At 41.5% G+C, this 20,118-nt stretch overlaps 1 protein-coding gene across 2 annotated transcripts in view; it reads left to right on the top strand.

Moving 5' to 3' along the window:
* ncam1a (neural cell adhesion molecule 1a) overlaps positions 1–20,118 on the top strand; it is a 218,333-nt gene that overhangs the window by 166,310 nt on the left and 31,905 nt on the right. For both annotated transcript variants that reach the window (XM_061803331.1, XM_061803332.1), the window contains exons 5-13: positions 2,289–2,426; positions 2,523–2,640; positions 4,116–4,276; positions 5,490–5,632; positions 11,928–12,078; positions 13,425–13,609; positions 13,681–13,777; positions 15,784–15,951; positions 19,410–19,535. In XM_061803331.1, the coding sequence (XP_061659315.1) occupies positions 2,289–2,426; positions 2,523–2,640; positions 4,116–4,276; positions 5,490–5,632; positions 11,928–12,078; positions 13,425–13,609; positions 13,681–13,777; positions 15,784–15,951; positions 19,410–19,535 (1,287 nt within the window). The remainder of the gene's footprint in view (positions 1–2,288; positions 2,427–2,522; positions 2,641–4,115; positions 4,277–5,489; positions 5,633–11,927; positions 12,079–13,424; positions 13,610–13,680; positions 13,778–15,783; positions 15,952–19,409; positions 19,536–20,118) is intronic.

Here is a 20,118-nt window from a genome sequence, read left to right as displayed (position 1 = left end):
TGATATGACTTCTTTTCACCACAAGTTCAAAATACGTTGTATTATTCACATTTTAGGGGTTATATGGGAAGAATTTTTTTTTAAGTCACCTGTTCTGCTGCCATCACTCAGGAACAAAGCCCATTTCTCCTAAAATATCATCGATAATGCATGAATGTGAATATTTGATTCTTTTTTACCGAGCAGATTGATTTGAATAGCGTCAGAAAGAAAAGATGCCTGGAGGGAATTTGGGCTCCCCATCAACCTGAGCGGGAACCGAAGTATAAAGTCATGTAAGACTCCCTCGCCTGTCGCTTTCAGAAATACGGAATGTATTTTTTAATACAGTCGGTTTGATCCATTGTCGCATGACTGACTGCCGATATTGAAGGTAATTTCCCCACAATCGAGCGGAAGTTCTGAAAAGTCGAGGATGCGGTCGCGTTCCAATTTTTGCGCTGTCACATTTCATTGCGTCGAGGAGTCACAAAAAAAAAAAAAAAAACACAGCAGGAAAGAAGAAAGAAAAACATCAAGAAAAGCTTCAACACCTGCCTGGAATTAGAATGTTCTTTTCTGCGGTTCCAGGCAATTTGTTGTTTTCCCAGGCACTCATCTCGGCTGGATGGAGGTTTTGTGACTCGGGGAAGCAAGCGCTGACTCGTACGCGTACAAAATTTGCGACGATTGACTGTCATCACAGGAGTGGCGGACGTCGGGCTGCGATGGTCCTGCTGTGGAGAAATCATTCAGCTGCCCGGTTTTAGAGCAAAACATTTTTATTAGCGCAGGAAAATGTCAGGGCTTTGGTTGGTGATGTCACTTTATCAAGAAACACTATGCATCACCTGCTTGTCCTGTAATTATTTTTAAAAACCTTCCCTTTTTAGGTCCGTTTTCAAAAGTTTGCCGTCTGCAAGGCACAATGAGGGTTTTAATCGGTTCAAAATTCCAAAAATTTAGTCAGTCTAAAGGGCGCATTTCTTTGTTGTCCTCACCAGACCCCATCTCAGATGGGAGCTAAACTTCTTCCAATGAACTTCACAGAGTTTGTCTAAAATGCGAAAAAGACGACCGTCCCGCTAAGCTTCAAGGAGGCTCGGCGGGTCAAGTCGGACCGAGTGAAGCGTGAGAGCCGCCGCCTGCTTTCGTTTAATGCGGCTCACTCCATTACCTTGCGTTAATGGCCGTTGTAGTCAGAGGCGACAACAGGTTGTCAAGCTGCGCACGGAGGCGAGGCGCTCGCAGCCTCCCCTTTTTAAAGCACTTCCTCGATTAGCTAGCATAATTGAGCTTTTTCAATTTGGCCTCAACCGCCTCACGTTGAGTCATTACAACTCCCCCTTTTCTGCTTTGAACGGGGAGGAGTAATTAATGTCGGAAATTCACACTTCAGGTGGCTTTTCGGCCTGGACCTAAAGACTTTCTTTTCCCCCTAAGGTAAGCATCTGATTGCTTGTTTGGTCGCACACTTTGGAAATTTATGGGATTATTACTACGTATTAAAAGGCATGTGTCCCCTTTTTCCAGTCAGTGAAATGAAAACAGCTATGCAGGAAATTACAACAATTAATTATAATTTAGGGTCCCATATTTTCCATACTATAAGGCATTATAAGGTGCACCTCCAATGAACGGCCCATTTAAAAACTTTTTACACATATAAGGCGCACTGGATTATAAGGCGCATAGAATAGACGCTGCAGTAGAGGCTGGGGTTACGTTATGCATCCATTAGATGGAGCTGCACTAAAGGCTCAATATTTATCCACGTATAAGGCGCACCAGATTATAAGGCGGACCGTCGGCTTTTGAGATAATTAAAGGCTTTTAGGTGCTCCTTATAGTGCAGAAAATACAGTAATTTATGGAATCTGTTCTATAAATTTGGGACTTTTTCTTTTCTACTCTACAAGTAATATACACAATTGTTCTTCATCGGGGATCGCCACTTATCCTCACCAGGGTCACGGGAGTGCTGGAGCCTATCCCAGCGATTAAGCAGGGTGGGGTACACCCTGGACTGGTTTCCAGCCAATCACAGGGCACATGGAGACAGACAACCGTCGCAATCACAATCACACCTCGGGGCAATTTAGGGTCTCCAATATATGCATGTTTTGGGGTTGTGGGAGGAAACCGGAGTGCCCGGAGAAAATCCACCCAGGCACAGAGAGAACATGCAATGCCACACTGGCGGGGCCGGGATTTGAACCCCAGTCCTCAGAACTGTGCCACACCGTGGCACCGCAAATACTCCACCTTCTCGAAAAGTTTTTGGACTATTTTGTTGGTTCCCGTTGCAGTGCGATACAACGTGATGGAGAACGGCCACCTGCTGATCCGCGGCATCAAGAAGACCGACGAGGGACCGTACATCTGCGAGGCGCGCGTCATGGAGACGGGAGAGATCAATTTCAAAATGATCGACGTTGTCGTGAACGGTGAGCTTTTCCCTTCCACCCTCAGAAGTCGTAGTAATATGGTCATTACAGTGAGTGACTCCTTTTGTCATTTTGCGACCTTTGTGGCTTTTCTAGTCCTTCCCACCATTCGCGCCAGGCAGTCCGAGGTCAACGCCACGGCCGACATGGGCGGCTCCACCCTCTTGGCCTGCGACGCCGACGGCTTCCCCGAACCCAGCGTCACATGGACCTAGTAAGTCTGACCTTGACCTGAATACATTGCGATGATGGAGAACTTGTTCAATGTGAATTTAAGAATTGCATGAACATTTTATTGGGACATTTTCACTATTTACTTGTACAAATCAATTGGTATGATTAACAGAAGTGGCTCCTCCATTTTCAATGTTCCTCAATTGAGAAGGTTACAATGAACTAGTTTGTGGTGTGAGAAAACGTTGTCACCGTACTTATGGGTTAGTATTATGATTTCAGTATTGCATCAGCATAGGTCACTGACAGACAATTGTGCGTTCCATAGTTTAACCGAATTCAGCGGTTAGCTAACATCCATTCGTGAACAATTGCAATTATGCAAAAACAGATTCATCCATCTGAGGGAGGCTTCTATTTGTCTTAAATGAAAAACCCGACCAATGTATTTGAGGAAATTAGCAGTCTTTTGTCAAGACATGACACAGCGAAACCAACTGGCTGCAGAATCCAAAATAAGGCTCCTATGTTCTAGTGCTATTTGATGGATGTGTTTCGCTCACCCTGTTCTCCACATGATGATGATGATGATGATGATGATGAGGATGAGGCCTCGGCCACAAGAGGGTTGGGTTGGGAAGGCGATGTACGTGAGGAGAAAACTGTTGGCCATGCCATATTTTTCATGAAAGTATCTAAACACTCCTATTTTTTCTTCTTTTTTTAAGCAGATGCAGGTGAAAGTGTTAGAGAAGTCACAATTAGTATTTTGATTAGAAACTAAGCCTAGAAACTTGTTAAATTCAGGGAAAAACATTTTTGGGAGAAGAAAACATGTCGTTGCTGAATGGACCTTTAGCTGTTAGCATTAGCGGGCTGGTGAACTCACACTACAATTAGGAGTTGCATATGGAAGTAAATATGTGTCACCAGGATTCGAATTAAAAATGCCACTGAAAATGTTATGTTACTGTTTTTCAGTTTAACTTTTCAATGTTAAAAAATTCGCCATGTAAAAAAAATCAACCAAACGCAGTATTTTCCGTCTCATGAAATTCAACTGGCTACAATTCGCTGTCTAAAATTCACCGTCTGTGCCACCAGGCAGGGTTACTTCAGGTCAAAACCGAAGACTCAGCCAATCCAGTTACGCTTTCTTAGTATATGTGACGTCACGTGACGAAGAAAGCGTAACTAGATTGGCTGGGGGTTGAGTTATGACCTGAAGTAACCCTGTCTTCTGAACACTGAATTTAGACGGTGAATTTTGGACAGCGAATTGTAGCCCAGTTGAATCTCAGGAGACTGAACAAAATTGCGTTTGAATTGATTTGAATTGAGGTTTAATTTTTTTTATATAGTGAATTTGTTCTTTGTAAAAAAAATGAAACCTCAAAGAAGTTATTTTTTGCCGAAGCCAAGCCATCCATTTTCTGAGTCCCCTCGCGACAGGAACTAAGGTTTGTCCTTCCTATTCATCCCTTATTTCCTCTCTTTTTCTTCTTCGCTCGGCAGCAACAACGTCATTCTTGAGTCAGGCGATAAGTACAGTCTGAATGAGGACGGCTCCGAGCTGGTGATAAAAGATGTCGTCAAAGTGGATGAGGGAGATTACACCTGCACAGCCAGGAACAAAGCAGGCGAGATGAGCCAGGAAGTCAGTCTCAATGTGTTCGGTAAGGGGAGAATTTTTTTTTTTTCCATCCATAGAAGTAAAGTAAAATAAATACCACTAATAGTACATTTCCTTATCTACTAATTGAAAATATGTTCATTCCAGCACTGAGCACACTTTGAGTAACTACTTTTCTCCATTTAATGGAAAAAAAAAAAGTCATCTACTGTCAGCAAACTAAGTAAAAAAAAAATCATTATAATTGGTAATAATAATCATGAAAAAGTAGAAATATGAACGTATGAATAAAACAATTTGTATGTGAAAGTGGAGTACAAATATTTTAAATAAACTATACTTAAAGTAGTAGTATTCAAGTATTTTCATAATCAAGCAGTATTACATTTTCTAAATATGAATGCTCCAAAATTCTTACAGAATACATTCTGTTCGTTTTTAAATTAATGCATTACATAAAGTATTTATTTTTAATAACAAAAAATTAGAACTAAATTCATCCTTTTATTATTTTATTAATTATTACACCTGATATTATTTTAGGTTTAGTTTGCTTGAAAGAATAATTAAATTAAAAATAAAAGAAAAATAAGAATATGATTATTTTGCACAGTATAGATAAATGCATGAAAAATACTAGCATAAAATAATGACTTGCTTTATTTTTTATTGTGAATATAAAGTACACTCGATTAATAATAGTAATAATAATAATAATAATGAACGTTTTGTCTATATATGCAACTCTCAAAACAAAAATATTGCAGAAAAAAACAAAAGAACATTTTTTAAAAAATACAATCATTTGTAGATTTTGAGTTTTTACACTTTTTATTCTCTTTATCTTACCACCTCATTTAATGTATTTTATATATATATATATATATATATATATATATATATTTTTTTTTTTTTTTTTTTTTTTTAATGATTCACACTCATTTGCTTGTGTGGTCCGATCAGCAGCCGGCAGCTTCCCGAGGCTTCAGGCAAACATTTATTTTTTATATTTTATTTTTATCTTGAAGTTCTTTTCTGTGACTGTGTCTCTGTGTGTGTGTGTGTGTGTGTGTGTGTGTGTGTGTGTGTGTGTGTGTGTCTGTGTGTGTGTGTGTGTGCGCACGAGCGGTTCCCTCATTCATTTCAGCAGAAATAATTGAACATTCATCCATGAGCTGATTATCAGCGAACGCGAGAGTATTAAAAAGATGACGGGAATAGAATTTTTAATGAATTTATTTTTCTTTCTCAACTAGTGCAAGCTAAGATCACTTACCTGAACAACCAGACGGCGACCGAGTTCGACAAGGAAGTCACCCTTACCTGCGAGGCCTCGGGTGACCCGACGCCCTCCATCTCCTGGAGTTTCCAAAACAGGATGTTCTCCGAAGGCGAGCAGGTAATGATTGGATTTGCTATGTGGCCTGTCAATATTATATTACAGTTATATTATACTATACACTATATTAATGAATATAATGTATATTAATGTATTCATGTATATTCATGTCTATATATTATAATAATGCTACACAGTTGCAGCCTCAACCTCTTCGTTAATTGCTACTCACAGTTTAATTTTACTGGCACGATACATTATGTGCAGAATTTAAAACAACCGCGTAGCTTTGTTTTTGGTAACTCCGTTTAGCCTAATTCCAAACAAAATGGAAGGATGAAAAAACAAGTATCAATCCTCTTGCTTTGGCATTAGGTGATATAATGTCCTCCTTTAAGAGAAGAAACTATAATAGCAATGGAAGATCTCCACAAGGTACTTATTTCCGGGGGAAAAAAAGAAGAAGCATGAAACGAAATGTCTTTTGTGTAGCTAGCTAACAAGTCACTTCCTCGTTAATGAAGGATAACATGGTGTTATGAATGGACGTTGCAACCCCAGCATAAATATTTAAAATTTCCACAGTATACTGTGAAAAAACAAGCTCTTCCATTTGTTGCCCGTATTTATTTGAATTTTGGGAGGGAGTCAGCTCAGTAGCGTTCATTTAGCTAACTCGCTAGCTTCCCAAACAACAAAACGACCAACCCTTGTTTTTTTCACCCAAAGTATGATAGATATAATGAAAAATGACAAGTTAACGTATCGCACTTCCGACCAAAGGAAAGATAAATGATAAATCTGTTGAATCTTGCTTTGATAGATATACTTTTATTATTGAGGTTGCGCAACTGCACAGACTCACACTAAGCGATGTTAAATGCTGTTTTCCCCACTTGAAGTAGAACTTGAACATCATTTGCTTAATGAAATTCTGTTCTTGTGCTATCATTTCCAAGCAGTTTAACTTCAAGAGTACAAGACTTGATTGCGTTTTAATCTCTCCTGTTCGAAGCTGATATTTGAAAAAAACTGCTTAGGAAAAAAAAAAAAAAAACCCTGTTGAGGATTAAAATGAATTGAGTCAAGGTCATTGCAGTGTGTATAATACCGTGCTCAAAATTTTTGTTTGCTTTGGGCCAGTTTTTGTAACAAATGACGTGTAAACCAACCAATGATCGCGTGAACAGGAGACCGGGGCGAAAGATTAGAGTCACAGAATGACAAAAGAATACACGCTGACTGAAAATATGGACAAATTCAAAAGTCCAGACTGAAAATGTTTTTCAGGCTTCCGTGAAGAGGACATTTTCTTTCGTGTAACAAGCCGCGAGAATACCTGCTAAGTGAACTTATTCAATCTCCGGTTTTAAAGAGGATGACTTGATGGGGGGTAGTAGAAACAGTTGGTCAAGCTTAGCCATGAAACGGCACAGCTCTTTTCAAAAAGTTGACATGTATTCTGACATTTTGCTTTTCGGTGCGCGAGACGGATACTTGGCAGATGTGATTTTCCGCTATGATTACAGCGAACTCTTAATTAGTGTGAATGTAGGATGTGAAGTCAGGCTCACACTGAAGCAGAAACTCAACGGGGGGGGGGGCATCTGTCAGGAACTAATCGGCACTGCACTTTTCCCGGAGACACACATTTTTGTTGTACTCCCGCAGTAGAGTGCAGACACTGAAAAGCAAAATATAGCTTTCTTCGGCACAGCGGGTCATTTTTGGAGTATGCAGAATGGCGAAAAAGTTCCTTCTTCACAATTTCTTCGGCGTGTGTTTTGAAATAGCTCATAGTTGTATCTGAAGTTGGTTATACAATCTTTTCCACAAGCCGGACATCAAATTTTAATTATCACCGTGACTGTATTTCGCGTCCCTGGAGGTCTTTGTCATTTTTTGTCTTTGCCATCCGGTGTCCCAAAAGTGTTCTGCTTACAAATGGAAACTGTATTTATTTCTATACGACTGCCTTATTATATATTAGTGGGAGATGAGGATACATTAGGAATGGACGCCATCCTATCCCTGGGTATTTCATATTTCATGGGATCTTCCCTTCATGAAATGTTCATTTTCAGACTTTAATCTAAAAAAAATTGCATCGCTGATTTTTTTTTCCTCTCTTTAAAGATAAAACAGATTCTGTGGTGTGTGTATGATCTGTTTGCTTCCTCTCTACTTATTTGATCAATATTTGATTACCAGTATTTTGATCTCTATTATAGAGAATGTATGAGGTTATGTATATTCAGAACTGTGTCAACTCAAAAGGTCACAGCATATGAAAACATTTCTTTTCTGTTTTAATTCTCTTCATATTCTTAAAAATATGTATAAATACGAATTGTTTACTGGTCTTTATTATTTCTAAAATGCAAAAAGTGTAGCGGGTTTCTGATTCCGTTAAATTCAAATGTGTTGCATTAATTTTTCCATACTTTTTCCATTTATTTTTGGAAAATCTTGATAATTATGATAGGTTTAGAAATTCTAAACACTATAATCGTTCAATGACATTCTTACTCCATGTGAAGAACGTTTGTACAAAAAAAATGAATAATAATAATGTTAGGTTCCCGATGTTAAAAACCGTTGCTGTTGTTGACATGTGGCTCAGTCTGTCCCCGCCACTTGAGTCCTTTTTCAAAAGCTCCACTGTGTGGTTTTTTTTTGTTGTTGTTGTTTTTTTTTTTTTTGTCTGTGTGTTTGTCCTCTCCAGGCTTCGTGGACACGACCCGACCAATATGAGGTATGGCGACTTAAAAAAGTTGTAGCCGTAGTTGCACGGGCCCCAGACTTAACACGCTAGAGCACCTCCCAAAAGTGTTTTTCACTCAACCCACGTTCAGCTTGCGTGCTCTTAGCCGATCACTAACTGTGTCCACATTTAGTCACGTACCACACTTAATTTCATCTGGTTAGTTCATTATCAAATAGACCTTTTTTCCTATACTTTGCAAAGCCTCTTATTATTTAGTACTGTAACGGTCTGGTGGGGTAATTGAGGGGTTGCCGCCCCTCCAGCAACGGAAATACCGTCTGCTTTGTTTGATACAAAAACCTGTGAAAACAACCACGGTGCACTAATTGGTCATAGAACGAGTGTCACGCAGAGTTTTCTGCCACAATATTCTTTAAGTACACAAAGGAAGCATTCTTATTGTAACATAAAAAGGGCAGTAACAGAACTAACTCGTTTAAATCTACAATTTTGTCCGTCTTCTACTTAGCAATGCGGTACATCTTTGTAGATTCTGAGTCTTCCAGGTCGTACTAATCCCCAAAAGTTGTCTCAAGGCAACTGGACTGTTGTTGTTTGTCCAAGATGTTTCACCTTTAATCCAAAAGACAGTGCTGTGCTTTTCATATAAAATCCTGCTAAATTTTCATAAGAACACAGAATGGGGAATTGGTATTAGAAATCAAATCAAAGTTACTTTTATTATTCTGTTTTTGTTAGTCTCTTACATTTGTTTCACATTTTTACACCACTCGCGACTTGAGGAGATGTAGACGGGTTCTCGCTCGGAGTGAGCAGGTTGGATAGGATTAGAAATGAGCTCATTAGAGGGACAGCTAAAGTTGGATGTTTTGGAGACAGGGTTCGAAAGAGCAGACTTCGACGGTTTGGACATGTCCAGAGGCGAGAGAGTGAGTATATTGCCAGAAGGGTGCTGAGGATGGAGCTGCCAGGCAAATGTGCGAGAGGAAGACCAAAGAAAAGGTTGATGGATGTTGTGAGGGAGGACATGAGGACAGTGGGTGTTTGAGAGGAAGATGGACGAGATGGGCTTAGATGGAAAAAGATGACACGCTGTGGCGACCCCTAATCGGGACAAACCGAAAGAAGAAGAAGGTGGTTGAGTAGATTTAGATATCAAGGGTTGCCCTTTGCCATTAGAAGAGTGCTGATAGCAAAAAAAAAAAAAAAAATATATATATATATATATATATATATATATATATATATATATATATATCTTATACAGCTTTACAGTTCTCACCCTGTTCTTACCTCAACAGGGTAGAGGGCATGAAATCCACGATTTAAGTTATCAAATGATTTTAATCCCGATGTTTCCAATCCGTCTGAGCTGCGGACTTTCCGAAACACACCACACCGCAGTAATTACAACAGGAACCCCTGTTGGATCGTTAGCTGCGCCGCCACAGAAAATCATCTATTGATTCATGCGCCCGCATCGATCACGCCGGCATTGATGTTGCCAGATCTTTAGCTAGGTCGCTGATAGCGCTGCTCTCTGGCTGAACGCGTCTGCGGAATCATCAATCAAGAGCGGCCAGCGAGCGTTGTCGTAAAGTCCCGGGCAGCCTCGTCAAGTTCGCGGCGTTTGTTTGTCTTTTAAAGGAGTGAGGAGCAACGCTCAAATTCGGCCGTGGGCTGATTGTTGCAACCTGCCAGGAGCAGTGATGAACTGCGGTGACATGCAAAGCAGCCCTCGTCAGAAACGGGGACGAATGAGGCCTCGTCTCTGCTGTTTAATCGTTTTTGGAACGCTCGAATGATCATTTGGAAATGTTGTACTACAGTGGTGCCTCGATTTACGAGATTTACGCACTGAAGGTGGTGGAGGTTGAAAAACAGGACTATGAATAATGAAGAAGCACCATGTTGCAGGCTGATAAAAACACATTTGAAAGCTTTTTCTCCCTCTGGGCGACAGCTCACCCGAGTAACACATACATATAAGATATATACACATACACACACATCTTCTATTCCTGCTAATGCCTTTCTATTAATATTCCTTCGGCATGTACATCCCATCATTGAAAACTGAGAGCTCTGCAGCGTGAAGACAGACAAGCCGTGACAAAGATAAACAGGCTAATGGAGAGCAACACACAGGACCAAGGAGGATTTCATTAATGCAAATGATTTGTTTTAATTAGACAATGCGAATTTGTTCAGAAATTAATGCTAATGGTGACTGAATAATCAAAAGCGTACGAATGATTTTTCCGCCAATTTAATGACGATAATTGTCACGTTTCCTTTTGTTTTGATGTTTTTTACAAGTTAATATTCATTTTTACACGTATTTCAAATACAGTAAGTTTATGTTGCGCGTGTACGTAAGACAGCATGCGGTTCTATGGACCTGTTTTCATCTAATCTTGTATATGAGAATACTGAGAATCTCATGTACTGTACACTAAAACTACCATATTTTCCGCAAAATAAGGCGTACCTAAGAGCCTTATAATCAGGTGTGCCTTATATATGGATCAATATTGAGCCTTTAGTGCAGCCCACCTAATAGATGCATAACGTAACCCCAGCCTCTCCTGTAGCATCTTGTGCGCCTAATGTATGAAAACTTTTAAAATAGGCCAGTCATTGAAGGTGCGCCTTATAATGTGGTGCGCCTTAAAGTGCGGGAAATACGGTACTCCGGGTCGTCATAGTACGCAGTTATGAGGTCATCATTTATACAGGGTGCCCAAAATAATTTTAATTTACAATGTACTGTATTTGTATTATTAAAAGGAAACGTGAGAAAAATTGAGTATTTGTAGAGCCCGCCTGAACGGCGTTCGCACGTTCTCCCCGTGCCTGCGTGGGTTTTCTCCGGGCACTCCGGTTTCCTCCCACATCCCAAAAACATTCAGTCATTGGAGACAGTAAATTGGCTGTAAGTGTGATTTTGAGTCCAAATGTTTGTTTCTATGTGCCCTGCCATTGACTGGCAACTAGTTCAGGGTGTACCTCGGCCTCCTGTCCGAAGATTGCTGGGTGTGGCTCCACAATATGGATGGATGATCGCAAAACAGTTCAATATCATTTTTAACTCAACTTCAAATTTTAGACGACGATGATTTGGTATTGGGAAAATGTACCCTACGTACATGTGTGTGCACATGCGGTGGCGAGTCAGTTGCGGTCCCCAAACTTATTGTGACCTCCTCGAGTTTGCAACCATTTTGGGATCTTGGGAAAAGAACATAAAAACAGCACATGGGCATATTTTTCTGCGAGTAAGTGAGTATAGGAAGAAAAAATGTAGAAAATACACAAATTGGTCAATTGGGGAGTAGCAACTGTGTGAAGGTTTTCCCCCATTCATTCATTCATTACATTACCCCATTTGCCACCAAGCAGGCGGAAGCCAACTAACATTTTACTAGAATAATACATTTTATGAAATCCTGTACAGTCACTGGACCCATTTCTCTGTTGTAGTCTTTCTAACAGATTCTACTTTTAACTTCCAGCGTTTCTTTCTACCCAGGAAAGCGCTCCCTTCTGGACGGTTTCTGATGGAAACGAAATCCATGCGTGGTCTAGCCCTCACAATCGCTTTCCTTTATCTCTTCTCGCTCACAGAGCCACGACAGAAACATCGTGGTACGGAGTCACGCCCGGGTTTCATCCCTGCTCTTGAAAAACGTTGACTTCACGTACGCCGGACAGTACTTGTGCAGCGCCAGCAACTCCATTGGTCAGGACACCCAGCCCGTGTACCTGGAAGTTCGCTGTAAGTCCCCCTGATGCCCAAATTCTCAACTAATTTCATATACGAATATACAAGAATCAATCAAAGGTTTCTGCGGTCAGTAATTTGGGTTTTGCTTCAAGTATTTATAATCTTCAACCCATAACATCCTGGAATTATTTCATATCAGCCAATGCTTTTCATCTCAACAAATGTTTAAGTCAGGTCTTCGCTCCAATGTCAACACTGGACCAATCACTGCCCTCAACCCATCCTTGTGAAACATTTGTGGATTGTCATTCAGGGGCGGAGCACGAATCCCCATTGATTTCAGATTATATTAGCACAAAATATAACCGAGGTTAAAGATTGAATCAATCCTGGGTTCCTTTTCAGCAGACACATTCCTCGGCCAATCTTCTGAAAATGTTGAGGGATTATTAATGGTTCTGCGGCAAACAAGAACCCCTATTGATCCTAACCCTACACAAGAGATCAAGATCTTTAACCGTCTGTCAAAACAAGTGCTAGCTGAGGTAAAATACTTGATGAATAACATCTGTCTTTTTCATCCAGCGATTGTCAGGAATGATCTTTGTACCATGTGAACAAAAGCTCCATGAAGATATTAACCGGAGTAAAGGTTAGAATATCTTAAATATCACGCCAGACCAAGTTCAGTTGCTGACATTCTTCATCGGTGATACTTCATCAATCGTCCACGGTGAGCTACCGTGAAATGGAGTTTGACAACATCCAGGCAACTTTTTTTTGCCCGCCCCCCTTTCATCTATTGTTGTTTGCACCAGTTGGCAGACAAATCAATAACACTCGCAATATCTCACTGAGATCTACAGAGTGTTTCTTTACCCAGTCAGGAGAAAACTCAAACCTGTTGGCCTTTATTTACAGCGCGGCTCTTCACTTGACACTCACGTCAAAACCCTTTGCCACGCGAATCAGCGAATGCTGATTCCAGATGTGATGGCGTGATCTAAATAATGCCCATTCACTCTGAATAGGAGCTGGTTGAATATAGACAGCTTGCTTCAATAGAGCATGAATGAACATTAATTTGTGGAAAATCTCCTATATGGTTTTTCACACCGGCGGCAATAACAAACACTGCTGGGTTTCTTGAGGGAAATGAAAATTGTACAATAAAATACTCAGCATGGCCATATTTAATTCACTGAACTCCGCTCACCCTGTGAATTTTTTCGCACAAAGGTTGATTAGAGCACTGTAGTTTCTTTATGGAGAGCACTTAGTTGTATCCTTTCAAGGCTGCCGGGGTCCGCAGCGTATCACGCAGAACTGAACATCTAGACTGAAGAAACCAGCGCTCCAGGTTAGCCACTAACCATGTAGGAGTGATGATCTTGTAGATGCTCCAAAGATTATGGGAGTGGTGACGGTGTACACTTGGGAGGGAAACCCGGCCAACATCAGCTGCGAGGTGGAGGCCCACCCCGGGGCTTCCGTCACCTGGTTCCGAGACGGCCTCCAGGTACCCTCTGACAACACCACCAATCTGAAGCTCTATAGCACGCCGCGCATCAGCTACTTGGAGGTAACACTTGCAACGACAGCGCTGTTGTTACGTAGCAGCTCCTTAGTCTTTATTTTTATTTGTCTGCTCAGGTTTTCCCTGAATCTCAGAGTGACTTTGGAAGCTACAACTGCACAGCGAGCAATGTGATGGGTATCGAGTCCAAGGAGTTTCTCCTCATCCAAGCAGGTTTGGGATTCTTTTAGATCACATGACAAACATTTTAGAAAGATTCTTGCTTTGACATTTCCTTGCTGGTGCTCAGGTTATTTGAGGTTTATTATAGAACCAGGGTGTGAAGTTCAAGAACTGAGATTAGTCTAGGTAAGGGATGCTCAATGCGTCAATTGACCAGTTGATCGCGGGACAGCGTACCAAAAAGTATAAAAAATCGATGTCAGCCAGTGTTCCCTCTAAATTGCGCAGGTGTGCAATTGTGCACCACTGATGCAGTCCCTTCGGAAAATAAAATAATAATCCAATGCAAATTGAAAGTTTAACGCTGTATACAGCTATTCCATTTGTGGCATTTTGCAATGTGATTCAATGAGTGACTGGTTGTTACATCCAATGGCACAATTCACATACGTACTGTAAAAAAAAAATGAAAAGAAGCCACTGGTTTGTTTTAGGCAGCACACGGAACTTTCTCTAATAACGACCGCTGTTCCGCCACACACTCTTTTTCCTAGTTTACCTCAAAACCACCCCACTGCTCTTAAAAACTGGGAGTATGTGAATAATTGAAGAAAAAAGGGGTTAAACTGGATGAGATTTTCTTTTTTCCGAGTGGGAAAGGTCTGATCTGAAGCCAAAGTAGAAAGTGCAGGATGAGACAGTGTGTCATTTTAAAATTCCACCTTGGATCCAGGATGAAGCCATAGACAATACAGTGCACAAAAAGCTAATTCTGTTTTTTTTTTTTCTTAAATATAGGAGGCAACACAACATTAACCTTAAAACGGTTTGGGAGCGTCATCATCATCCTCCCGCCGCCGCACTCCCCACCTCCCATCATCGGTAGCTCGTGAAAGGCTGGGTGCTTGAAAAGTAGATCTCGGGGTAAAAAAAAAAAAGTCTGGGCACCCCTGGTCTAGGTTGTACCCATGTCTTTTTCATGTTGCAGTTATAAAAAGACAGAACCGAAGTAGAAGCTAGAAAGTCATCCCAGTAATATTTTGAGGTTGAATCAAATTCATAACATGGGCCCTGAATGGGGCAACAATCAAGCTGTTAATATTCCGCCCTTTGAGATAGTATCAGAGCCATAACTGAGGTACGATGCTGGTTCTGTGTGTAAAGGGTATTCCACCATGTATTTATGTTCTTATGTTATGTTGATGCAGCGTTTTTTGGGGGGGATGTTATTGACTCCAAGTTCCTCACAAACTCATACACGATAAGCAATAATGACTAAAGAATGATGGATGGTGCCTGGCCCAGAGCTGATTAGATTTTACCGATAAAACGCAACATTCCGCAGGACAGGCAACAAAGAGAGGAAAAATTACAATGTGACACATTGCTATGATGCTGCATTGAAAATCCCACTGGAATGCTTGCTGAGATGGATTGGACATGGCAACGCTCCACCTTGAAAATGTTCCCCCCCAAGACTGGGGAGGCCGTCGCAGACCTTGACCAAACACAGTGAAGTCAGATTAACCGTGGTAACATCATCAAACGCCAATTGCGTAACATACTACCTACCCACCATATAGCCTTTTGTATTTTTTTTTAACGGGTTGCTCTGGGATGCCTAAAGCGACTAAATAGACAAAAGGACGCTTTTGAAGAAACAATTTGACATGTAGCTCAAAGCTCAATGTAGCAGTCACCTTAATTTCATGGTGGAACAAGTAACATTTACCGTCGCAAACCAATGGGTCTCTTGTCATCACCGGAGGCCTTTCAGACAGAGTTGGGTGGGTGAAATCGACCCTGCAATTTTAGAACGTCTAAATTTGTGTCAAAAGCCACTTTACACTGTAAATAGTGACTTTTTTCCAGATTTTTTTTCTCCCCCATGGAGCTATTCTGTATTAACAGCGCTAACACAGGATGTGCTTACCAAGTCGGCGCAGTTACATATCCCCCCTTTTGGTCTTAGTATTCCACCCCATCTTCGCTCTCTGCTCGCCAACATCGTTCCCTACTGGCACTGAACCCGTCTCCCCTGTTTTCGTGCGTTGCAGAGGTGCCCTCGTCGCCAAAGATCCAACGACTGGAGCCGTTCTCCAGCTCAGCTGTGGTGGAGTTTGACGAGCCGGACTCTTCCGGAGGAGTGCCCATTATCAAGTATCTGGTGGAATGGCGCTTGGACGGCCAGGACTGGACTGGAAAGGAATACGACGCCAATGAAGGTGAGGCCGATCAATGAGACAAATTGTGCAAAAATCAAATGACATTCATACCGTGTTTTGAGACTATAGAGGAGGGGTGCTCAATGTGTTGATCCGAGCAGTTTTGGTCAATTGCGTGACTGTGTGCCAAAAAAAAAAAAAAAAAAAAAATCTTATCATCCATCTGGTCGCTGGCCTCCTATTTACGGCCTCTCTTCTGCTTTGTCCACGGCAGTCGCAGCCATAGGTACTCGACCCCTGCACTCGTGGTACTCGTACCATAAGAATCATGAAAATAAGCTATTTTCTTCATGATAACGCAGGCATGCATTTTCCGTGCTTTGGTCAATCAAAACCTGATGGGAACTGTACTGCCAATACGCTAGCACTTCCCTTCTGTCAACTTTTTGTGGATAAGAAAAAAAGAAAATGACTCTTTGACGTGACGGAAGGAGGGGCAGATAACACTTGAGCTATCACCAGGAGCTAATCCAAACATGACAGTGCCGCATGCAGCCGACGTCTGGCCAAGAGTGAGGCTGAGATGACAGTCGGCTCAAGCCCCAGATAATAGCCCAGTCCCGCCGAGACGCGGTGGCGCTGGCATATCTGGATGCTTCCTGTCCTGTTTCCCCGCATGGGGCGTATCTGTCAGCGGCTTTGCTCGCTGGTTGCTGTCATCTCGCGGCCCGAGAGCCACCTGTCATGTAAACCAATGCGCTAAGCAAAAAAATAAAATAAAATAAAATAAAATACAAGCGCTCCGAGGGATGCACTTTGCATTTCGCTGTGCGCACACGTTCAACATTCATCGGTGAATTCCGAATCACAAAAATGGCCCCAACAGTCCCCTTAATTAAATCAATAAAGCTCCAGTTGGTACTTTACAGTAATGACATCCTGAAACCCACTGTTAGCGAATCAACGGCTGAGAAAACAGACGTAAAATTCAAACATTCTGCAAACACAGGACCTGGATTTTCTCCAGCTGTCGTCACGTCGCTGAATATCACATTTTGTCAATTGGCTGCCGCTACTCCGAGAGCCCCAGCTAGTCGCAGTCTGTCATTCATTGGAAAAAATAAACTTCTCGCCTCTACCGAAATAGACGCCTTCCTTTCAACCATCGGGAAAAATTACAAATGGTGTCAGTTCATATACTTGTGGTTCACGCAGAGTTGAAAGAGTTCAGTGCAAAAACCCATTCGTGAGTCGAAAGAGCGGCACCTACTGAAGCACATAAACAGGTCATGTGTAAGGTTTTAGCGAGTGTTGCGAAAATGCTTTTGTCTGCACAGTGACATGAAAGATTCAACCCCCGAGCTCGTTTGTTGCTAACCAAAAACAGCAGCACCAAGTACACAGTGCACGTCTCGCAACAAGCGCGTGCACGCCTCACATTTTCGTAGGAAGCCACTCAAGAAATGAGACTTTGTGGATGTGTAAAGTGTTGGGTTTACAGCTTGTACAACTGTAAATTTCAGCCGTCAATGTTTAAAACGAGGAGGCAACGTGGAGCAACTGGTTAGAGGGTTGGCCTCACAGCTCTGAAGACTGGGGTTCAAATCCTGGCCCCACCTGTTGCATGTTCTCCCAGTGCCTGTGTGGGTTTTCTCCGGGCGCTCCGGTTTCCTCCCACATCCCCAAAACATGCAACATTGATTGGACACTCTAAATTGCCCCAAGGTGGGTTTGTGAGTGCGGCTGTTTGTCTCGATGTGCCCTGCGATTGGCTGGCAACCAGTTCAGGGTGTACCCCGCCTCCTGCCCGTTGACAGCCGGGATAGGCTCCAGCACTCCCCGCGACCCTCGTGAGGATAAGCGGTGAAGAAAATGGATGGATAATAATAATAAAAAGTAATATGTTGAAAGTAGAAGTAAAGATGTATCACTTAAACATAGTTCCTTGACACTAGCATGTACTACTTTCTTGTTAGACATGGTTTTGGCGGCATCTGGTGTTGTCTGAGAAACAGCACAAAAACCGTGAATAGTTCAGTTTTTCATTAAATAAGTGGGGGCTAGGTTACAAAAAGAAGTGAATATGTGGGGGGTTATTGTAGTCCAAACATTGCTTCGGTCTGCTCTTCCTGCCCGTTGACAGCTGGGATAGGTCTCCAGCTCTCCCCGTGACTCTTGTGAGGATAGGCGGATAAGAAAATGGATGGATGGGTGGATGAATGTTTAAAACGCTGGCAAGCAAAATGAGAAGACCTCTTGCGGAAGCGACGTAACACAAAGCAAATGTACTTGTGTAGTGCATTTCATACACAAGGTACTCGGATTCAATGTGCTTTACATGATTAAAATCCTTTCAAAAGTGAGAAATAAAATGTTTAAAAAAGGAAAAGTGAAAATGTCCTCACTTTTTGGGAGACGCTGCACTGTACGGTGAAACGCTGTTCGGCTTGGATTTCTCACCTCTCCAAAGCAGGACTGCCATCACATGTTTGAAAGAAGTACTGCCACAGTACTCCGACACAATCGGATGCAATCTAATACCAAAAAAAAAGCTTATATATAATAATAAAAATAATAATAATGCTCAGTTTTAACTCACTGCATATGCGGTGTATATGAATTCGCAAAATGGCACAGATACAGTTTTATTGGACATTAATGTTAAAATATTGTATAACCAAGATGAGTTATGGATTTTCTTTTTTAAAGTTTTTTTTTTTAATGGGCATTATTGTATGTGAGAGTTTTTTCTTGTTTTGAATTAAAAAAAAATGTTTTAAAAATACTTTTGAAATGTTTTGGATTTTATGGGCAGTTTGAAATACAAAATACAAAGTTAAAATGGGGAAATACTACAATTGTATGTGTTTTGTGGGTATTATTTTTATGCTATCTTAAAAGTACAAAACAATACAATTTGAAAAATATTATATGCGGGTGAAATAGTGGAGCAAATGTGTTGGCCTCACAGTTCTGAGGACCGGGGTTCAAATCCCGGCCTCCCCCTGTGTAGAGTTTGCATGTTCTCCCCGGGAGACACTGCGGTTTCGTCCCACATCCCAAAAACATGCAAGATTAATTGGACACTCTAAATTGCCCCAAGGTGTGATTGTGAGTGCGGCTGTTTGTCTCTATGTGCCCTGCGATTGGCTGGCAACCAGTTCAGGGTGTGCCCCGCCCCCTGCCCGTTGACGGCTGGGATTGGCTCCAGCACTTCCGCGAACCTCATGAGGATAAGCAGCTCAGAAAATTGATGGGTTGATAAAGGATATGCACTTTTTTCAAATTACTTGTAAACTTGTAAAATTTAAATGGAAACAAATTTAAAATGGTGGGTTTTATGACCATTTGAAAAACTTGTAATAAAATGGTAGTCATTACTCAAAAGAATAATGGAAGAAATAATGGATTTTGTGGACAATAATTTTTTTTTTTTTATAAATAAATCCATTTTTTTTAAAAACTCTTCCCAGTTTTGTTGCATACTGAACAATTAAAGTTTGCTGTCTTTCCTCCAGACTTGATGAGCATCACCATTCACAACCTCATACCAAACACCAACTACGAGGTCAAAATGTCCGCCATCAATGGCAAAGGAGAAGGCGAGAGCAGCGCGGCCGTCAAGTTCAAGACCGGACCAATCCGTACGTACCCCCACCCCCCACGACCCCGACATCCTCTATTCTTTTTGGCAGCCGTAACTTCAGCGTAGGCAGGTTTCCGGGTGATGTCATTGCGACAAAGCAATTTTTAGCATGACACTCATTTAATGTAGACAAATGTGTAAAGAAAAGAATATTATTAACAAAGGCAAAATTAAAGCATATGTTTTAGTTTCGTCATACCGTTCACGGTATTTGCTTGAGATGAGCCTTTGCGTGTCGGTAAGCATCTTGAGCGCAATAATGTTTTTGCTCCTCGGTGATTTTCCTTTTCTTGCAAACCAAATGCGTCGAAATGAAATACATCCTGTTCACCGGTTGAACTGTCGGTTTGGAGTTGATGCAGCTGCTGTATTGGAATTCATAATTACAACGGATTAGCATACTTTCGCAAGCAGTGGCACTTCTTGGCGTTGCGCTATTATAACGTGCTGTTACAGCAACAACGGAGGCACGCTGGACGGAAGTGATAAGCCGCATTATGTTCAAAATGGCCGTTAAGGATGTACACTGCTCACTCCTCACTTTAACTCACACGACGGACTGACTACGTGCTTTGGTCGGT

This window comes from Syngnathoides biaculeatus, chromosome 18 (genome assembly GCF_019802595.1).
Source record: "Syngnathoides biaculeatus isolate LvHL_M chromosome 18, ASM1980259v1, whole genome shotgun sequence".
Lineage (NCBI taxonomy): Eukaryota > Metazoa > Chordata > Actinopteri > Syngnathiformes > Syngnathidae > Syngnathoides > Syngnathoides biaculeatus.
The sequence above is the reverse complement of the archived record's forward strand: the minus strand, read 5'-3'. Positions and strand labels throughout refer to the sequence as shown.